The 21,949-nt window shown below is 42.7% G+C and overlaps 1 protein-coding gene across 1 annotated transcript in view; it reads left to right on the plus strand.

Moving 5' to 3' along the window:
- slc29a3 (solute carrier family 29 member 3) overlaps positions 1 to 21,949 on the plus strand; it is a 55,426-nt gene that overhangs the window by 3,949 nt on the left and 29,528 nt on the right. Inside the window, exon 2 of the mRNA XM_060925522.1 lies at positions 12,005 to 12,308. Coding sequence (XP_060781505.1) covers positions 12,006 to 12,308 — 303 coding nt within the window. The 5' untranslated portion in view covers position 12,005. The remainder of the gene's footprint in view (positions 1 to 12,004; positions 12,309 to 21,949) is intronic.

Consider the following 21,949-nt stretch of genomic DNA (forward strand, 5'->3'; position numbering starts at 1 on the left):
ATGGAGTGAACCAGGGTTGGAAATGAACCAAAACCTTCCAGCCACTCAATTTTTTACCAGCCACTTTCTTATTTTAATCAAGAGTAACTGCATGTGAAAATAATGATTATGTAGATAAATATTTTAACCCTCATCCTACCATGCTATTTTACACCTTAATCTTACCATGTGGGGTCCATTTGGACCCCAATACTTTTCTTTAAAATTAAAGCTTATAAAGACAAAATCACCAGATAAGTTTTGTTCAGAACATCTTGTATTAATAACAGCAATACACTAAAGGGCCCAAGGCATAAAGAACACACTTAACCTTCATCCTACCAGCCAATTTTACATACACAAACTACCAGGCGGGGTCCGTATGGACCCCAGGAGAGCTCATCTCATCTCATCTCATCTCATTATCTCTAGCCGCTTTATCCTGTTCTACAGGGTCGCAGGCAAGCTGGAGCCTATCCCAGCTGACTACGGGCGAAAGGCGGGGTACACCCTGGACAAGTCGCCAGGTCATCACAGGGCTGACACAGACACAGACAACCATTCACACTCACATTCACACCTACGGTCAATTTAGAGTCACTAGTTAACCTAACCTGCATGTCTTTGGACTGTGGGGGAAACCGGAGCACCCGGAGGAAACCCACGCGGACACGGGGAGAACATGCAAACTCTGCACAGAAAGGCCCTCGCCGGCCACGGGGCTCGAACCCGGACCTTCTTGCTGTGAGGCGACAGTGCTAACCACTACACCACCGTGCCGCCCACCCCAGGAGAGAATACCTTGAAATCAATGCAGTAAGAACCAATTCAATGCAGCAAACAGACATAACTTTATTGAAGAACAAAATCCACTATGGCTGAATATCAATGATGTATTATAAATACAATAACATTGCAATAATATTGCAATAACTAGCATACATGTAGCAAATTATAGCGCCACAAAAAAAATTGGCATTATATACATGATTTTTGCAGCTCATGCAGCTGTAAAACATTCTGGATTACAACTTAGGTCTTTTCTTACAGAATTTAAAACAAAAAAGTAATTGTAAAATAATTTAGGGCTTTTGTTTTGCAGCCTGTGCTTATTGCAGCAGTGGGGTCCACACGGACCCCAAGAAGGAATGCCTTGGTAGTTTCATTATGGAACATAAAAGAAATAAAAGAAGTTAACTTTCAGTGTGCTATTCAATTATAAAATGAAAGACAGATAAACTTTACTCTGGGGTCCAGTTGGACCCCAGTAACAAATTAATTATACCTTCACAATGCAAAAAGCTGATCTTCCGGTGCTTTAGTGTTTTAATTAAGACATAAATTCCGACAAATTCATAAAACGGTGAGGCAGTATGTCACATATTTTTAAAATGGCAAACAAACATATAGGTGCGGGGTCCAGATGGACCCCACTTGGTAGGATGAAGGTTAAACGGGCGGCACGGTGGTGTAGTGGTTAGCGCTGTCGGCTCACAGCAAGAAGGTCCGGGTTCGAGCCCCGTGGCCAGCGAGGGCCTTTCTGTGCGGAGTTTGCATGTTCTCCCCGTGTCCGCGTGGGTTTCCTCCGGGTGCTCCGGTTTCCCCCACAGTCCAAAGACATGCAGGTTAGGTTAACTGGTGACTCTAAATTGACCGTAGGTGTGAATGTGAGTGTGAATGGTTGTCTGTGTCTATGTGTCAGCCCTGTGATGACCTGGCGATTTGTCCAGGGTGTACCCCGCCTTTCGCCCGTAGTCAGCTGGGATAGGCTCCAGCTTGCCTGCGACCCTGTAGAACAGGATAAAGCGGCTAGAGATAATGAGATGAGATAAAATATTTTAAACGCTTAAGGAAAATTCTCTTTCTCACTCTTATATGCACACACATAGTGCGCGCGCGCACACAACTGTGAACTGATAGAAGTTACATTTAATGAGTTGAGCAGATTAAACCAACAAATAAATTGGATAGGTCTGTACAAGCTTTGCACACCTGGATTTGGGCAGTTTATGCCATTCTTCTTGGCGGATCCTCTCAAGCTCTGTCAGATTGGATGGAGAGGATTTTGTAGACTTCTGTCTTCAAATCTCTCCACAGATGTTTGGGCTTAAGTCTGGGCTTTAGCTGGGCCAGTCAATGACAGTTGCAGACTTTTTCCGAAGCCATATTGTTTTGGTTGGATGTTTCAGGTTGTTGTCATGCTGAAAGGTGAAGTCACCCCAGTCTGTGTTTTTGCATGTTTGGAGGAGATTTTCTTCATGAACCTCTATGTATTTGGCAGCATTCCTCAGTCTCTCTGTCCCTGCTGCTGAACTGCACCCTCATACTGTAGCTTGATGCTGCCAACACCATGCATCACTGTAGAGATGGTATTAGCTATGTCATGCACAGTGCCTGGTGTTCACCAGATATTCTTTGTTTGCAACCACGTGACCAAAACTGCTTGCGTCATTGACCGCCACCATATTGGAGGATATACAATATACATGTATATAGACAGTGGTAAAATACACAGTGTACAGACTGAGTGTACAGAGTACAGACTGGAAGGTAAAGAGGAGTTATATTTAGAAGCTTGTAGTCATTTCTCAAATCTAATTTAAAAACAATAATTTTGACTACTTCAAAAGATAGGTATCTAACACACTATATAACATATTTAGTTATAAAAGAGCACTCACCGGGCGAGGAGGCTGCAGTATTTGAGGTAGTGGATTGACATGAATCTTGTTCGATTGACTCTGTGATCGTTTGGGAAGATTCTTCAGTAATTTTGCGTTTCTTTCTGCGCTCTGTAAGCCTAACATTTCGAGCTACCGCTTTAAGTACCATCTTTGATTTTATTGTGGCCCGTATTTTGTGTTGGAGCCCAGTCTGGATCCGTAAAATAGTAGAGATCAGCTGGTTTCCCTAATAGAAAGAAAAAGCAAAATAAAGGCAGTGTCATCAAAAATTATACAGCTCTTTTAAAAATGAAATAATCGTTTTGATTGTTGGCTTACACACTCAATGATCATGGCTTTGTCACGTTTGACAGCGGCGAGTTTCTGCACGATCAGGCTATTAAACGATCCAATATTTCTTATATGTTGTGATTAGGGCTGTCAAACGATTAAAATTTTTAATTGCGATTAATCTCATAAAATTATGTAGTTAATTGCGATTAATCGCAAAAAAAACCTTTAAACATCTGTTTAAATTGTACTCAAATACATTTCTACATCAGAGCAAACATTTGAATATATGCTCTGATGCGCCATGTCAATTATAAGGCTCATCTTCTCTATGATAGACAATATATAGGCCTAATGCACAAATATTTGGCATTCGGGTTTTGATATTAGATCTAGGCATGCAGCATATTCTTTCCAATGTAGCCTATCAGACATCTGTTGGGCATAGGCTATGTGCAAAATACGATTTGGAGAAATAACAGACTATATATTTTTTTTCTCAACTGTAATGGCTGCAAGCTACACTTCGAAGAGCAAAGAGGAAGTAGTTTGACTCCTGCAAGTTCATTCAAGTGAAGCAGTAGGCTATTTGGAAATCACTAGGCTACCTACAATCTACAGTTGGAGAAAAGGGAATGTGCGCATTCCCGATCGTAGCCCATCAGATATCAACACATTTCACCCGGTAAAGTGAAAGTAAACGGAACTCGCACTGCATTGCATATGCAGACTACAATTTAACTGACCATGTTGCGGGTTTATTTGACAAGTTGTAGAGCTACGTTTTACCACAAAGTTAATGTTATAACTAGCTTTATTTTGCATGCTAGTCACCCGTGAAAATCTGCATTGTTCCTTACCAAGATGAGCCCAATTCACTGTTGTTTAAATACCCTGCGATAACGCCGTCATTTTTTAAAATCGCGATCAAATTAAATTGCGTTAACGCACTAATAACGCGTTAACTTCGATAGCCCTAGTTGTGATGTTTCATTAATACTAGTTCGTAGCACTTACCATTGATAAAATGCTCACTGCAGACTCGTGTGGTTTTTGCTTTCTCATCGCTTAGATCAGCCCGGTATATGTTGGACAGCCATTGACGTCTATGCTCTGTGGACAACTGTTTTGTTTTTTCTCCTTGATTATTTATAATTGCTGGAATTCTAAAGAACTTACAGTGGTGCTTGAAAGTTTGTGAACCCTTTAGAATTTTCTATATTTCTGCGTAAATAGGACCTAAAACATCATCAGATTTTCACACAAGTCCTAAAAGTAGATAAAGAGAACCCAGTTAAACAAATGAGACAAAAATATTGTACTTGGTCATTTATTTATTGAAGAAAATGATCCAAAATTGCATATCTGTGAGTGGCAAAAGTATGTGAACCTTTGCTTTCACTATCTGGTGTGATCCCCTTGTGCAGCAATAACTGCAACTAAACGTTTCCCGTAACTGTTGATCAGTCCTGCACACCGGCTTGGAGGAATTTTAGCCCATTCCTCCGTACAGAACAGCTTCAACTCTGGGACGTTGGTGGGTTTCCTCACATGAACTGCTCGCTTCAGATCCTTCCACAACATTTCGATTGGATTAAGGTCAGGACTTTGACTTGGCCATTCCAAAACATTAACTTTATTCTTCTTTAACCATTCTTTAGTAGAACGACTTGTGTGCTTAGGGTCGTTGTCTTGCTGCATGACCCACCTTCTCTTGAGATTCAGTTCATGGACAGATGTCCTGACATTTTCCTTTAGAATTTGCTGGTATAATTCAGAATTCGTTGTTCCCTCAATGATGGCAAGTCATCCTGGCCCAGATGCAGCAAAACAGGTCCAAACCATGATACTACCACCACCATGTCTCACAGATGGGATAAGGTCCTTATGCTGGAATGCAGTGTTTTCCTTTCTCCAAACATGACGCTTCTCATTTAAAACAAAAAGTTCTATTTTGGTCTCATCCGTCCACAAAACATTTTTCCAATAGCCTTCTGGCTTGTCCATGTGATCTTTAGCAAACTGCAGACAAGCAGCAAAGTTCTTTTTGGAGAGCAGTGGCTTTCTCCTTGCAACCCTGCCATGCACACCATTGTTGTTCAGTGTTCTCCTGATGGTGGACTCATGAACATTAACATTAGCCAACATGAGAGAGGCCTTCAGTTGCTTAGAAGTTACCCTGAGGTTCTTTGTGACCTTGCCAACTATTACACGCCTTGCTCTTGGAGTGATCTTTGTTGGTCGACCACTCCTAGGAAGGGTAACAGTGGTCTTGAATTTCCTCCATTTGTACACAATCTGTCTGACTGTGCATTGGTGGAGTCCAAACTCTTTAGAGATGGTTTTGTAACCTTTTCCAGCCTGATGAGCATCAACAACACTTTTTATGAGGTCCTCAGAAATCTCCTTTGTTCATGCCATGATACACTTCCACAAACATGTGTTGTGAAGATCAGACTTTGATAGATCCCTGTTCTTTAAATAAAACAGGGTGCCCACTCACACCTGATTAGGACTTGATTAGGACTCAATGTCAAAATGGGGGTCATGCCCCATTTTGAAGGCTTAATATCTCCGAAACTAGTGGAGATATTGGCCTAAAATTTTGCACAGGAGTTATTAGTAACAAGGACATTAAAATAAAAAAAAAATATGAACACAATCTGAGATGGTAAGTCTGGAGCCTTCTGGTGATTTGGCACAGAATTACCCACCTCTTGAATCACACATATATACAGATCTTTGGTATCACACATATTCTCAGAGTCATTTGAGCAGTTCCTAATTTACTAGGTGAAGAGTACTTTGAGCAGCTCTCTGAGCTACAATTCTGTAATCATATAAGGATGTCAGGCTGAGAATCACTCATAAACTCAATCCGCATGGAGATCATCAAAACCAACAAGGGAGGAGACAAGCATTGTCTGGATGGCTATATGTACCTGAAGAAGAGGAGCTACAAGAACTGGATCCGGTGGCAGTGTAATCAGCAGAGAACAGCTGGGTGTGAGGGAGCACTCACAACCGATGACACATATGAGAACCTTCTGTCTCATGTGAACCACAACCATCCAGCAGACAGAATAAGAGTTGAGGTCACAAAGTTGCACACAACCATGAAGGCAGTGGCCAAGCAGTCAAGAAGTTGGCTGAACCAGATCCTCACACAGGCTCTCCTTGAAGCGAGTGATGACGTCCGTCCCAACATTGGGAAGATCCAGACATGTAAGTGGGATCTTCAGCGCCAGCTCCATGGATGTCTACCCAAGGATCCAGCAACTCCTCAAGAGCTGGTCATCACTGATGAGTGGACTACCACCGGTGGAGCAGACCCACGGCCATTCCTTATCTATGACTCTGGCCCTAGGCAGCGTCAGCGTGTTGTAGTTTACGCTGCAGAGGAGCAACTCTGTCACTTAGGCCAGGCTGACATTTGGTTCATGGATGGTAACTATGCCATGAGTCCAAGTGTCTTTGAAAAACTCTGTGATCCATGCCCACCTTGGAGAGTCTGCAATTTCCTGTGTATATACATTCTTTTCTCAGAAAAGTACACAGATTTACCAACAGATGCTTCAAGCAGTGCTCAACAAGATGGAGACCATGCAGATCTACCCAGACCCCCGTGTGGTCATCACTGACTTCAAATTGGAAGCTATTTAGGCAGTAGCCCTGGAACTTGGACCTCAAGTAACAACACGGGTGCTTTTACCACCTGTCTCAGAGCATGTGGAGGAAGATTCGGGCACTAGGGAAGATTGAACTGTACTGCAGTGATGAAGACATCAAGCACTTCTGTAGGATGCTGGATGGGTTGGCCTTCCTTCCAGAAGACAAGGTGCAGGATGGCATGGCATATCTGAGGGAGCACACACCAGAAGGGATGGAGGAGTGAGTTGATTACTTTGATTCTGCGTATGTTACTGGACCCTTTCAACATGTTCAACAAGGACAAGTGCAGCCTGGAGCTCCTCCACCACCACTACACATCCGGAACATTCCACCACGGTTCGGCGTACCCATCTGGAATGTGCATCAAGTCACTCTAAATGGACAGGATAGGACAAACAATGCCTGTGAGGGCTGGGATACCTCCTTTTTGCAGCTCATCGGGCATCAACACACATCCTTCTGGACTGCAGTAGATGGACTCCATTTGGACTATGCTTTAGTACGCACGCAGCTACTACAGCACACCAGAGGGCAGGTCATCAAAAAGTGCAAACGATGATGCCACGTGGAGCTACAGAAGCGCCTTCAGATCCTCTGCCAGGACTTTGTAGTTGAACGAAGATCACTAGCAGACTTCCTCAGTGCAATTGGGCACTGCATCCACCTAGAGTGAATTTGCATACAATATCTGTGACATATATATTTCTATTGTGATACATAATGTGATATGTAACATCTGTGATACAGTATGTACAGTATATGTTTTTATATACTGTAATAAAAAAATTGTGAGCTCTTGTCTCTTTTTTCATTAAGGGTGTGAGCTTATGTCTTGTGAGCTTTTGTCTGCGCACTGAGTGGAGATGCTTCAGCCGTCTTCTCACCTGGTCAGGAGGGAAAGTCATGAGGGAGATTTCATGTGTGTGGGGGGGAATGGTGGTGTCAGTTTGTCCAGGATAGTCATTCCAGGAGACAGTGAGGGGAGGAGAAGAAGGGTGGGTAATGCCATCACTTGACAATGACGAGCCATTAGGAAGTCAAGGGAGGGGTGGAGGTGTTGATGTTGCTCCTGAGCAGACAACAGGTGGATCATGGGGGCTGGGCAGTGGACACTGAATCATCCATCCATCCATCCATCCATCCATCCATCCATTATCTGTAGCCGCTTATCCTGTCCTACAGGGTCGCAGGCAAGCTGGAGCCTATCCCAGCTGACTATGGGCGAGAGGCGGGTTACACCCTGGACAAGTTGCCAGATCATCGTAGGGCCAACATAGAGTCAAACAATTAGCCTAACCTGCATGTCTTTGGACTATGGGGGAAACCGGAGTACCCAGTGGAAACCCACACAGACACGGGGAGAACATGCAAACTCCACACAGAAAGGCCCTCGCCGGCCGCTGGGCTCGAACCCAGGACCTTCTTGCTGTGAGGCGACAGTGCTAACCACTACACCACCATGCCGCCCTGGACACTGAATCATCTCATCTCATTATCTCTAGCCGCTTTATCCTTCTACAGGGTCGCAGGCAAGCTGGAGCCTATCCCAGCTGACTACGGGCGAAAGGCGGGGTACACCCTGGACAAGTCGCCAGGTCATCACAGGGCTGACACATAGACACAGACAACCATTCACACTCACATTCACAGCTATGGTCAATTTAGAGTCACCAGTTAGCCTAACCTGCATGTCTTTGGACTGTGGGGGAAACCGGAGCACCCGGAGGAAACCCACGCGGACACGGGGAGAACATGCAAACTCCACACAGAAAGGCCCTCGCCGGCCGCTGGGCTCGAACCCAGGACCTTCTTGCTGTGAGGCGACAGTGCTAACCACTACACCACCATGCCGCCCTGGACACTGAATCATCTCATCTCATTATCTCTAGCTGCTTTATCCTTCTACAGGGTCGCAGGCAAGCTGGAGCCTATCCCAGCTGACTACGGGCGAAAGGCAGGGTACACCCTGGACAAGTTGCCAGGTCATCACAGGGCTGACACATAGACACAGACAACCATTCACACTCACATTCACAGCTATGGTCAATTTAGAGTCACCAGTTAGCCTAACCTGCATGTCTTTGGACTGTGGGGGAAACCAGAGCACCCGGAGGAAACCCACGCGGACACGGGGAGAACATGCAAACTCCACACAGAAAGGCCCTTGCCGGCCCCGGGGCTCAAACCCAGGACCTTCTTGCTGTGAGGCGATGGCGCTAACCACTACACCACCATGCCGCCCTGGACACTGAATCAAGTCTATTAAAAAACAGATTTAATTAATTGGCCCTATCCTCACCTACCCTCAGCCACTCTGCCACCCATCTGTCTGAAGCCAGTGATGATCTTCATGCCAATCCATACCTCTCTCATGTTATTCTGCTGTATTTTTGCTCCAGTTTCCTCCTGTACTTCTCTTTAGCCTCCTTGATCTTCACTTTCAGCTATATCTGGACAGTCCTGAATCCCTTCCTGGCTTTGAGAAGGTCCTTTATGTCTATTGTTACCCATGACTTGTTATTTGAATAATAAATGACGGTCCTTTCTGGGACAGTGCAGTCCACACAGAAGTTGATGTAATCTCTAATGCACTCATTAATGTCAATGTACTGTTTTTGTGGTTCACATAGTGCCTGCTAGTCCATAGCCTCAAAACAACCCTCAAGTGTCTCATAGTCCTCCTGTGACCCCCTCCTCACTGTCCTTGTGGTCGCAGGCTGTCTTTCCACTAGGGGCCTGTTGCAGAGATTAAACTGAACTAGATAAATGATCTGACCTACCAAAGAGGGGGAGGGGGGAAGAGCTGTATGCATCCTTAAAGTGCACATCTTGGGTATATTTAGGAGCAAGATCAATGTAATTCTCTTATTTTATATTAAACTTTGGTCAGATATCTGTCACATTTTGCATTTTGTGCAATTTTTTACCTTGCACAATACCAGAAAAATTCAGTTGAAATCAAGCCATTTGAGGCGAATTGGTCCGCCTCTGAAAATACTTGGCATTTGGATTTCCCGGCAAACACTGACTTTCATGACGTCACGCACGGGACGCCTCCTTCTGAATCCCATGTCAGCGTTGGTTTGTTTGAGAAAATGACATGGTAGTTTTCTGCAAATTTCTTCAACATTATCACATAATTATTAAAATGGTTAACAGATGTATCGTAGGAGGGTGTAGCAACACCAATCATGATGGGATTAGTACTCATAGTTTTCCAAAAGACCGGACAATGAGAGAGAAATGGGAGCGCTTCGTGCGAGGCACCTGGAAAAAGCTGAAGACCAAGCAGAGCCGAGAAAAAGACCAAGAAAATCGGCAATTCACAAGTTGACTGTTGCCAGGGTAAGAAATAAGAGAGACTATACTCTAAATTAGGTGTTCCTGTGTTTGTGTGGTACACGGATGTTATTTATTGACACACACAAAAGTAAACAACACGAAAGCGCTGGGCGATAATACACTTACTTCACATGTATCAAGGGATATGCATGTCAGGGCTTGAAATCTCGAGACCTGCCAAACACATTAAATGTATATACAACCCTGCTTAGCCGATTCCATGTGTGTAGCTTATGAAATCTTTCTCCTACAGTAGCCAGTACTCTTCTAAATGAAGAAATATATAAATACATAATAATAATTAGAAAAAATATGATTTGTGTAACAATAGATAGATGAGCATTGATACATAAATCCATAGGTTTAGAAGCTCAGGCGATAATTCCATATTTCAATGCAAAATCGCTAGCTGCTAAACTTGGTCTACACAAACTGTGCACTGAATCCATGCAAGCTCTCTCAGCCTGCTGGCGGATCCGCACGTGACGTCACGAATCTGGCTCTAGACTCCCTTGGGATTCTTCTAGACGCGTTTTGTTATTTTATTTTTTTCTGCTGTAGACAGATGGCCTTGTGCAAAATTACCCTTCTGGATGAGTGTGTAAAGGGACATACTTTCATATAAAAAAAACACTAAATTGGTCCAGGATATGCACTTTAACTTTAGCATACAGCAAGACCAAGGTCTTCTCCTCTCTGGTGGAACAATTAACATAGAAAGCACAGAGAAACAGAGCTAAGCAATGTGAGACACAGGGCAGAACATGTGTAATTCACCAAGTCTTTGAGTATTAGGAGTCCTTTTATGCACACACTGTAACTGAGCTCTGACCAGGGACCTGTGCATGTAATAATCAGTCCTTGTGGTGTGCACAGATGCATGCAGACAAGAGTAACAGCTTGGGGCGTGCCAAGCACGCTGACGTGACAGGGCTGTGAGAGAAAAAAGGAGCATGGACAGGGAAAGATTTTCTAGTGGCAGAAGGGAAACATTATCTACATTTACATGCACTGTTTTTTAACATTTGGAATGAATTCATTCTCATCTCATCTCATTATCTCTAGCCGCTTTATCCTTCTACAGGGTCGCAGGCAAGCTGGAGCCTATCCCAGCTGACTACGGGCGAAAGGCGGGGTACACCCTGGACAAGTCGCCAGGTCATCACAGGGCTGACACATAGACACAGACAACCATTCACACTCGCATTCACACCTACGGTCAATTTAGAGTCACCAGTTAACCTAACCTGCATGTCTTTGGACTGTGGGGGAAACCGGAGCACCCGGAGGAAACCCACGCGGACACGGGGAGAACATGCAAACTCCACACAGAAAGGCCCTCGCCGGCCCCGGGGCTCGAACCCAGGACCTTCTTGCTGTGAGGCGACAGCGCTAACCACTACACCACCATGCCGCCCATGAATTCATTCTGATCAGCAATTTTGAATGTTTACATGAAAGCAGTTTGATAGATGTGTGTTTCTGTGTCCCAAGTGTACGATCGGGATATAATTTCTGACATGCGGACAATCCTGCATATAACTGGGTTACTCTGGTCCATAAAGATGGATGTGGAGAGGATTTTAACCAATCTTATGTTTCTTTTATCTATTTTATTTAAGCAACAATTAGAAAGAAAACTTCTCCTCATAGAAGTGCTGAACAGAAGGTGAGCACAGGATAATTTGTCTCAAAATGTCGTCCTGTACAGAGCCCATACCTTTGCTGCCTATTCTGAATTAATAGAAAATTTATCTTGGCACAATTTTTAAAAAAAGAGTAATTCCATTTTGCATTGAACTTAAGTCAATGTAAACATTTGTCTTGCAACAGCAAAGGAGATCTTGGCGCAATTGTCCAATACTTCTGGACGCAGCATGTGACGTTGTAGTCTCAGATTAACAGAGTGTACAAACAAAGCACCCGGACATCACCGGTGTGTGAACGTGTACTGAACATGTACAGAAGATTACAGGTTCAGGAAGCAATCTGCTGTAAAGGCATTTTACATTGTTTCTTTCTTTATTTTAACCTCCACCCTTTATTTTTCTCTGAAGGATGGATGGTGCAAAGCGCCTGCAGGGAAGTCTGAACTCCTTATACAGCCCCACACTTCACTCTACCATGTCTGATGAGGAGAGGTCAGAGGTCAAGCTTGATGAGGAGGGGAGCATCTCACCCCTCCTTGCCCGCCACCGGCCACATGACTCCTACTGCCTTGTCTATGGCATATTTTTCATGCTGGGCATTGGCTCGCTGTTGCCATGGAACTTCTTCATCACAGCCAAGGACTACTGGCTTTACAAGCTAAACAACAGGTCCAGCCTGGCCAGCCACCAAGAGCTCCACACTGATCTCAGCGTGAGTGTGTGTGTGTGTGTGTGTGTGTGTGTGTGTGTGTGTGTGTCTTTAGGGGTGGGGTTTGGGGGGTGTTACTTGAGAAATTATAACATGACAAATCGTGACATTGTCTTTTTGTGTAATTATTTTTTGTGTAACATATGTACAATTCGCACGGGATAAGTATTACCTATGGACCTCTGGTAATTCGCAATTACCCCCGCACCTCTGTGTTATTGTGTGGTGCATTCGGACGGGATAAGCAAAAGTCTGTAATTCACTGAATTTCCAGACATTGTGACCGGATTGTGACAATCAACACAGTTGTAGCATGTTGGAAGTGCCAACATATTACTGTAGTACATTAATGGTGCATTAATAAGGTAGGATGAAAACACAGTAGGCATAAGAATAGCACTGTATCCAAATTAAGAGAGGGGAAACGCATATGATAGGGATGCAGTATGTTTGCTCCACGCTCTCAAAATGAGAAGGCGGGGTCACTGCAAATGAAAACAATCTCGAGATGACAATGTAAGTGAACAGGCAGTTTATGGCGCTGTTTACACATAGCCGGGTATTTTGCTAAACGAACATTTGTCTTCCCTCCGTTAACCAAAATATCTTCGTATTGCTGTGTCATGGGGGTTAGCGTGGCTCCTTACCATATGCTGCCACACAAGCCATCCAGTTGAAGATTCCTCGTGCTTTCTTCTTGGAGTTCTTCTTGGAGCTGTTTCTGCTTATCTGGTTCAAATACGGGATAGGCCTACTACCACTTGCCCCTGAAATGCTGTTTATCAAAATTTCGCCCGTATCCTCCATTATTCACTCCAGAAAAGTACAAGAGATGCGCGTTTAATAATTACAAACACAGACATGCGCATTCACACGGGACTTGTATTACCACTGGACGTCTGTGTTTTGCCGAAACACAGTAGGTAATTCGCGGCGGAATTATTACTTGGCAAATTACGGACATGGCGCATTCGCACGGGACTAAGAACTCAGACAGTCTCTGTAATTATTCCAAATTATCAGAGGTCCACAGGTAATACTTATCCCGTGTGAATAGGGCTTTAGAGAGAGAAAAAGAGAGGGTAGTGAGGAGATTATCAATTATAGCTGCTACAAGATAAATAATATTTTATTCACACTCACTGGATATGAGCAATCATGCTCTGATTGGCTACTCTACTACTAGGCTATCAGCTCATATACTGTGAATAGAGAAAAACAGAATGTAGGCGCATGTTGCTCAAGTAACCGAGGACGAAATAAAAACTCTACTTGAAAACAAAACCCCCCAAAATACAAAAAAAAGGCAACAAAATATGGAATGACAGTATTTGATGGTAAGACCATATCTTTTTTTATTTTTCAAAAATTATCATTATTTATCCATCCATCCATTATCTCTAGCCACTTTATCCTGTCCTACAGGGTCGCAGGCAAGCTGGAGCCTATCCCAGCTGACTATGGGCGAGAGGTGGACATAGTGGACATATGGTGGACTTGTCCACCATAGCTGGACAAGTCGCCAGGTCATTGCAGGGCTAACACATAGACACAGACAACCATTCACCCTCACATTCACACCTACGGTCAATTTAGAGCCACCAATTAGCCTAACCTGCATGCCTTTGGGCTGTGGGGGAAACCGGAGCACCCGGAGGAAACACACGCGGACGCAGGAAGAGCATGCAAACTCCACACAGAAAGGCCCTCGCTGGCCGCTGGGCTCAAACCCAGGACCTTCTTGCTGTGAGGCGACAGTGCTAACCACTACACCACTGTGCCGCCATTATCATTATTATTATAGTATTTTTTCATAAATTGCTACTGTTATTTTGCCAGTTTTCTAAGTGGAAATTATTTTGTCAGACATTTTGTATTAAGTTTTCATTTATCAAATTTGCTAAAAATAAAATTGCTCTGTTTCTCAAAATCCAGTGAATGTAGTTAGAATAAAACAACTATTCCATTCAGTCTCGTTGGACATGGCTTATAGCCAGTTCGGCACTACATGCCTCTTTGGCTATCAGCTCATGTATGACTCGATTTTGTGTAATAACTGTTAAATAGGAGCTAACTTGTTACATGGACATTGGACTACATAAAAATCTAACTAGGCTATATACTTAAAGTTGTACGACTGATGTGTCTTTTCTTTAATAAATATAAAATGTATTAGTTATCAAATTTCTCTGGAAAAGAGGAGCTTGCTGTTATGGGGAAAATAACTCTGGGTTGGAGTCAAATGTTTTATTCCTTACTTGGTGCCAGTAGGAGACACAGGCTTGTAATAATTGAGGAATGTTTATTTAAACAGCCAATTATGTGCTAGCAACATAATGCATAAAATCATACAGGTCAAGAGCTTTAGTTAATAATCACATAAAACATCAGAATGGGGAAAGAAAATGTGATCTCTGTGACTTTCACTGTGGCATGGTTGTTGGTACCAGATGGGCTGGTTTGAGTACTGTATTTCAGAAACTGCTGATCTCCTGGGATTTTCACACACAACAGTCTCAGGAGGTTAAAGAGAATGGTGTGGAAAACAAAAAAACATCTGCATGCTGAAACACCTTGTTGATGAGAGAGATCAGAGGAGAATGGCCAGTCTGATTTGAGCCGACGTGCAGTATATGGTAACTCAAATAAACACTCCTTTACATAACAGGCATTTAACAGATGCTCTTATCCAGAGTGACATACAACATACCCAGAGCAGTTGGAGGTTACGTGCCTTGCTCAGGGGCACTTCAGTCATTCCTGTTGGTCCAGGGAATCGAACCAGCGACCTTTTGGTCCCAAAGCTGTTTCTCCAACCATTAGACCATGGTTTCTCCCAACGGGATGGGCTGCAACAGCAGAAGACCACATTGGGTTCCACTCCTGTCAGCCAAAAATAAGAATCTGAGGCTATCATAGGCATAGACCCACCAAAACTAGTCAGTTGAAGACTGGAAAAAGACCAAGTGAATTGTTTTTCTAATCTTTAACTGTCCAGTTTGGGTGAGTGTGTGCCCACTGTAGCCTCAGATTCCTATTCTTTGCTGACAGGAGTGGAACCTGATGTGATGTTCTGCTGTTGAAGCCCATCCACCTCAAGGTTCGATGTTTTGTGCATGCTGAGGTGTTTTTCTGTTCACCACTGTTATAAACAGTGGTTATTTGAGTTATTGTATCCTTCCTGGCAGCTCAAACCAATCTGGCCATTTTCCTCTCACCTCTTATCAATAAGGTATTTCCACCCAAAGAAGTATTGCTCAATAAATGTTTTTCATACTCTAAGAGCAGGGCTATTCAATTACAAATTTAGTTGGGCCAAATTTTCAAACCAAGATACTGAGCTGGGCCAGATATTCTCGGCAGCCAGTAAGCAGCAGGTAATAACACAAATGAATGTATTGAAAACCAAGTAATATTTATTCATTGTTTCCTTCTTAAATGTGGTCACATCTAACACAGGCACATCAAAAGTACATACAAAAATAAAAAAGCTATAACTAAGCAAAATCTTTGGCAGTAGCAACCCTTTTTTCCACTTTTGAAATAAAAAAAATAAACATTTTGGTCATACCTGACCGAGGAACATCTCAAAGTGCATAAAAGCAAACTAGTGCACATTAACAGTAATGTTTGTTTCCCTTTTGGAATAAAATAAAAAATGTGCTCACATCTTACCCAGGAACATGTCAAGGTACATATAATTAAATAGTGCAAAGTATTACAAATAACACCAGTATCCATTTTTAAACAAAATAAATATTTTGGTCATATATGACCCAGGCACATCACAAAGTGCATGTAACAGAATTAAAAGGAACCATCAATTCTATCAAAGCTATAGCCTCGGTCATAACCGGCCGTACGTGCTCCTACGGCCGGTCTATGTGCAAAAAACGCAAGAAATGCACGGAGGGCGCGCGTGAAACGCACGGAGGGCGCGCATGTGACGTGCTGATTTTCGAGCCGTAGACTGGCCGCAGACCGGCCGCAGAGGTTCTTTGTCATGTCAAACAAACTCTACGGGCGCTTACGTTTTTTTCAGGTTGCAAGACAAACTTACGGCCAACGTGCGTCTTTCTCCACGAACAAAAAAAAACACAGCGATTTGGGAAACGCCAAAAATCGCACGGCCAAAAAATCGTACGTCCGGTTGTGACCTAGGCTTATCAGTGCATAAACCACAACAAGTGATAACAGTAACTAACAGTAAATAACACATGAATACAACATCTACTACTGCACACTGAGGGAACACGTGTGATTAGGCATGGCTTTGTTACACATCCCACATATACCGATCAGCCATAACATTATGACCAAATTAAATTAAATTAATTTGGTGATTACTATTGTCTCTATATGTAAACTACAGTGGTGCTTGAAAGTTTGTGAACCCTTTAGAATTTTCTATATTTCTGCATAAATAGGACCTAAAACATCATCAGATTTTCACACAAGTCCTAAAAGTAGATAAAGAGAACCCAGTTAAACAAATGAGACAAAAATCTTGTACTTGGTCATTTATTTATTGAAGAAAATGATCCAAAATTGCATATCTGTGAGTGGCAAAAGTATGTGAACCTTTGCTTTCACTATCTGGTGTGATCCCCTTGTGCAGCAATAACTGCAACTAAACGTTTCCAGTAACTGTTGATCAGTCCTGCACACCAGCTTGGAGGAATTTTAGCCCATTCCTCCGTACAGAACAGCTTCAACTCTGGGACGTTGGTGGGTTTCCTCACATGAACTGCTCGCTTCAGATCCTTCCACAACATTTCGATTGGATTAAGGTCAGGACTTTGACTTGGCCATTCCAAAACATTAACTTTATTCTTCTTTAACCATTCTTTAGTAGAACGACTTGTGTGCTTAGGGTCGTTGTCTTGCTGCATGACCCACCTTCTCTTGAGATTCAGGTCATGGACAGATGTCCTGACATTTTCCTTTAGAATTCGCTGGTATAATTCAGAATTTGTTGTTCCCTCAATGATGGCAAGTCATCCTGGCCCAGATGCAGCAAAACAGGTCCAAACCATGATACTACCACCACCATGTCTCACAGATGGGTTAAGGTCCTTATGCTGGAATGCAGTGTTTTCCTTTCTCCAAACATGACGCTTCTCATTTAAAACAAAAAGTTCTATTTTGGTCTCATCCGTCCACAAAACATTTTTCCAATAGCCTTCTGGCTTGTCCACGTGATCTTTAGCAAACTGCAGACAAGCAGCAAAGTTCTTTTTGGAGAGCAGTGGCTTTCTCCTTGCGACCCTGCCATGCACACCATTGTTGTTCAGTGTTCTCCTGATGGTGGACTCATGAACATTAACATTAGCCAACATGAGAGAGGCCTTCAGTTGCTTAGAAGTTACCCTGAGGTTCTTTGTGACCTCGCCGACTATTACACACCTTGCTCTTGGAGTGATCTTTGTTGGTCGACCACTCCTAGGAAGGGTAACAGTGGTCTTGAATTTCCTCCATTTGTACACAATCTGTCTGACTGTGCATTGGTGGAGTCCAAACTCTTTAGAGATGGTTTTGTAACCTTTTCCAGCCTGATGAGCATCAACAACACTTTTTATGAGGTCCTCAGAAATCTCCTTTGTTCATGCCATGATACACTTCCACAAACATGTGTTGTGAAGATCAGACTTTGATAGATCCCTGTTCTTTAAATAAAACAGGGTGCCCACTCACACCTGATTGTCATCCCATTGATTGAAAACACCTGACTCTAATTTCACCTTCAAATTAACTGCTAATCCTAGACGTTCACATACTTTTGCCACTCACAGATATGTAATATTGGATCATTTTCCTCAATAAATAAATGACAAAGTATAATATTTTTGTCTCATTTGTTTAACCGGGTTCTCTTTATCTACTTTTAGGACTTGTGTGAAAATCTGATGATGTTTTAGGTCCTATTTATGCAGAAATATAGAAAATTCTAAAGGGTTCACAAACTTTCAAGCACCACTGTATATCTATAATCTGATTACCTTCTTAGTGGGAGAAGTGACATTTTTTGTTCTGAACAAGAGCATTGACTTTTGGCTCATATGATGTTAATGCAATCCGAAGGCATTGGTGAAGAGTGCTGTCAGTCAGAGAGCAGCGAGAGCTGCTTTTTATTGAGTTAATGTGTGAAAAACTTGATTCACAGGTGTATGTTGATCCAAACATACTGAGCATGATAACTGCTACTCTCCTAACATTAGGGAAACGATGGATGTTGACATCAGTCCAAAACTTTGCAGGCCCGTGAGTGCGAAGCTCCCGTGCCATGGTTATGGAGGACTGAATGTCAACTAGCTCGAGAATGAATTTCCCCTCGTCAATGGAAGGGACCACTTCCTTTGCTCTGGTGGATAAGTCCCCTCCTGTTGCAGCTGTGAACGGGTCTCTGGCAAAGTCCATCATCTCTGTGGGCAGAGGAAGTCCATCAAATCGACTGACAAAGTTCTCTTTCAACCTCGCAATAAATTCTTTCATCGTATCCGCGATCTGTGCCGGGGATGAGATGCAGTTGCAGAGTGTCGGAAAATGCAGCATTCGGCCTGTGGTCAAGTCAGTCGCGAAAAGGTCCAGTTTGACTTGGAATGCGCGCGTCTGTTCCACAAGTTCAGTGACAGTTTTGTCTCTGCCTTGTAGTCCCAGATTTAGGTCGTTGAGGTGTTTGAATATGTCGCTCAGAAAGCAGACATGGGCCATGAAATTGTCGTCCAGTATGTGATTTAAGTGTGTTTCTGCCTTTTTCTGCTTGCTGCTGTGGAGGAATCTCCTCTCTGAGATTGCAGAAACGCTCCAGTGCTCTGCCTTTGGACAGCCACCTGATGTCATTGTGGAGAAGCAGGTCGTGGTGCTCAGCGGACATTTCTGACAGCAGCATGCGGAATAAGCGGTGTTGGAGGCTTGATGTGGAGCAGATAAAATTAATTATTGCCATCACGCTGTCCATTGTCGTTTTAAGCTCCCCACTTAGTTTTACGCACAACGCCGTCTGATGCACAATGCAGTGCAAGGATATCATCTTTGGTGTAACAGCAGACCAACGTGCTGCCAAACCATTCACTTTTCCTGCCATAGATGGTGCCCCATCAGTCACAAGCATACACACATGCTTCATATCCAGACCATTGTCTTTGAAAAAAGCTGAAATTTTCTCAAACAGTATCTCACCAGTTGTGCGCCCTTCTAGCGGCAGTAGACCAAGCAGTTCCTCTCGGAAGCAATTCCCATCAAAAAAACGTACATATATGCACAACTGTGCGGCATCCGTTTTGTCTGTGGACTCATCTACAGCTATAGAGCAGATTCTACCGTAACTGGATCCATTAACCACTTGCCCACAAAATAAGAAATTTTTCTTGTCCTTTTTTCAGTGAGGTAATATTTTCAAGATTGAAAATATGGTATTTGGTCTTCTAAAACAGCACGTCATTTAAAAATACACTGAGTATATCAATAAAAGATTTTTAAATAATAAAGTTCTATTTCTTTGACATATCTGACAGACATAACTCCCATTTTAAAAATCACTTTCATTACCCCTGTTGCTATCGTCAGTGAATTTCTGTCAGATGACCTGACGATAGACTCCGCCATTATGGATCTTTGGTAGTTATCGTGTGGAAGCAGGCTTTATAATTTTTGGGTGTCAACAGATAGAGTTGAAATAGATTAACAGCGAAAAAACAATTTTGTTCACAAGAGAAGCCCACAGTTATTTTTAAAAAAATGCTATCGTCAGTCTGTCAGTCAAATGCACCTGACGATAGCAAAATTCAAGCCCTCACCACGCACATGTTGACTGACACAAAGAGGAAATTCTACTGCGCATGATTTTTGTGACAGCAGACATTTACTTCCAGGCAAGACTTGGAGTTCTGACAGCTAGATTTCATCAAATAAATCAAGGTAAGATTTTCAGTCAGCTATCCTGACGATAGAAATTTTTGACGATAGAAACATTGAGAATATATTTGTGCATTCATATTTAAATTTTTCTGGAGGAAAACTATCGTAAGTTGAGATAAATCAGAGCCACTTGTGACCCTTTCAGCCGACAGGCTATTTCAATGTGTTATTTCCCCGTGAAAGTGACACAGTCGTGTCTATCGTCACTGTTATTGTTGATATTTCAATTTTGAAAATAAATTTAATCTTTTATTTCAATATTTTATTTTATTATTTGGTTCTAGTGATGAGGTATTTAATATTATTACTAAATTTGTCAGATTAATAATGTAAGAAACAGTTTTGTTGCTATTGTCATCTAGAGTGTCTGTCAGAATATGATGGTAGACGTTAGTTTGTCTGTCAGATTTTGATGATAGAAACCGATGTGTTTCTATTGTCATTTAGCATGTCTGTCATGTCAGGCTTTTATTAATTAGTTACCAGGACTACTGCCCTAAAATTTACTGTGAATGTCCAAGACCCCAAATGCTACTAGAAAAACTTAATAGAATGATCAAAATAATCAATTCAGCAATTTAAGGAGATGGGACTTAACTGGCCTCTGTTATGGTAGAATCTGCCATAGACATTACCTCAGCTTTCCTCAGGTCTTCCAACAGTGTTTCAAACACATCTGTGGCAAGAACTTCCACCCTTCGAATGTTTGAGGTGTCTGACATGGGTACATTTTTAATAGCTGATGTCACACTCGTTTTAATTTTGTCGTCATTTATTACTTCATCCACTACGGCCAGCATGCAGTCTTTGACAGTTTCTGAGTCTGTAAATGGTCTTTTCTTTTTGGCCAAGATCCAGGACACTCGAAGGGAAGCTGCTGTAGCTCTCTCTTGGGCTGTGCATGACTGGACCATGGTAGTACATCTCCGGTTGTACGATGCAACCAAACTCTGCACTTTTGCCGCCCTCTCCTGGGATCCCTTGGGAAAGTTTGCGCGGAAAGTCGGGTGTTTCTCAACATGGTGCTTCTGCACATTGTAATCTTTCAGAACTGCGACACACTCATTACAAATTAAACACATCGGTTTGGCATTTAAACTTGGTGGTAATATACAGTGGTGCTTGAAAGTTTGTGAACCCTTTAGAATTTTCTATATTTCTGCATAAATATGACCTAAAACATCATCAGATTTTCACACAAGTCCTAAAAGTAGATAAAGAGAACCCAGTTAAACAAATGAGACAAAAATATTATAATTGGTCATTTATTTATTGAGGAAAATCATCCAATATTACATGTCTGTGAGTGGCAAAAGTATGTGAACCTTTGCTTTCAGTATCTGGTGTGACCCCCTTGTGCAGCAATAACTGCAACTAAATGTTTCCGGTAACTGTTGATCAGTCCTGCACACCGGCTTGGAGGAATTTTAGCCCATTCCTCCGTACAGAACAGCTTCAAGTCTGGGATGTTGGTGGGTTTCCTCACATGAACTGCTCACTTCAGGTCCTTCCACAATATTTCCACTGGATTAAGGTCAGGACTTTGACTTGGCCATTCCAAACCATGAACTTTATTCTTCTTTAACCATTCTTTCGTAGAACGACTTGTGTGCTTAGGGTTGTTGTCTTGCTGCATGACCCACCTTCTCTTGAGATTCAGTTCATGGACAGATGTCCTGACATTTTCCTTTAGAATTCGCTGGTATAATTCAGAATTCATTGTTCCA

The sequence above is a fragment of the Neoarius graeffei genome, chromosome 7, assembly GCF_027579695.1.
Source record: "Neoarius graeffei isolate fNeoGra1 chromosome 7, fNeoGra1.pri, whole genome shotgun sequence".
NCBI classification, from domain to species: Eukaryota; Metazoa; Chordata; class Actinopteri; order Siluriformes; family Ariidae; genus Neoarius; species Neoarius graeffei.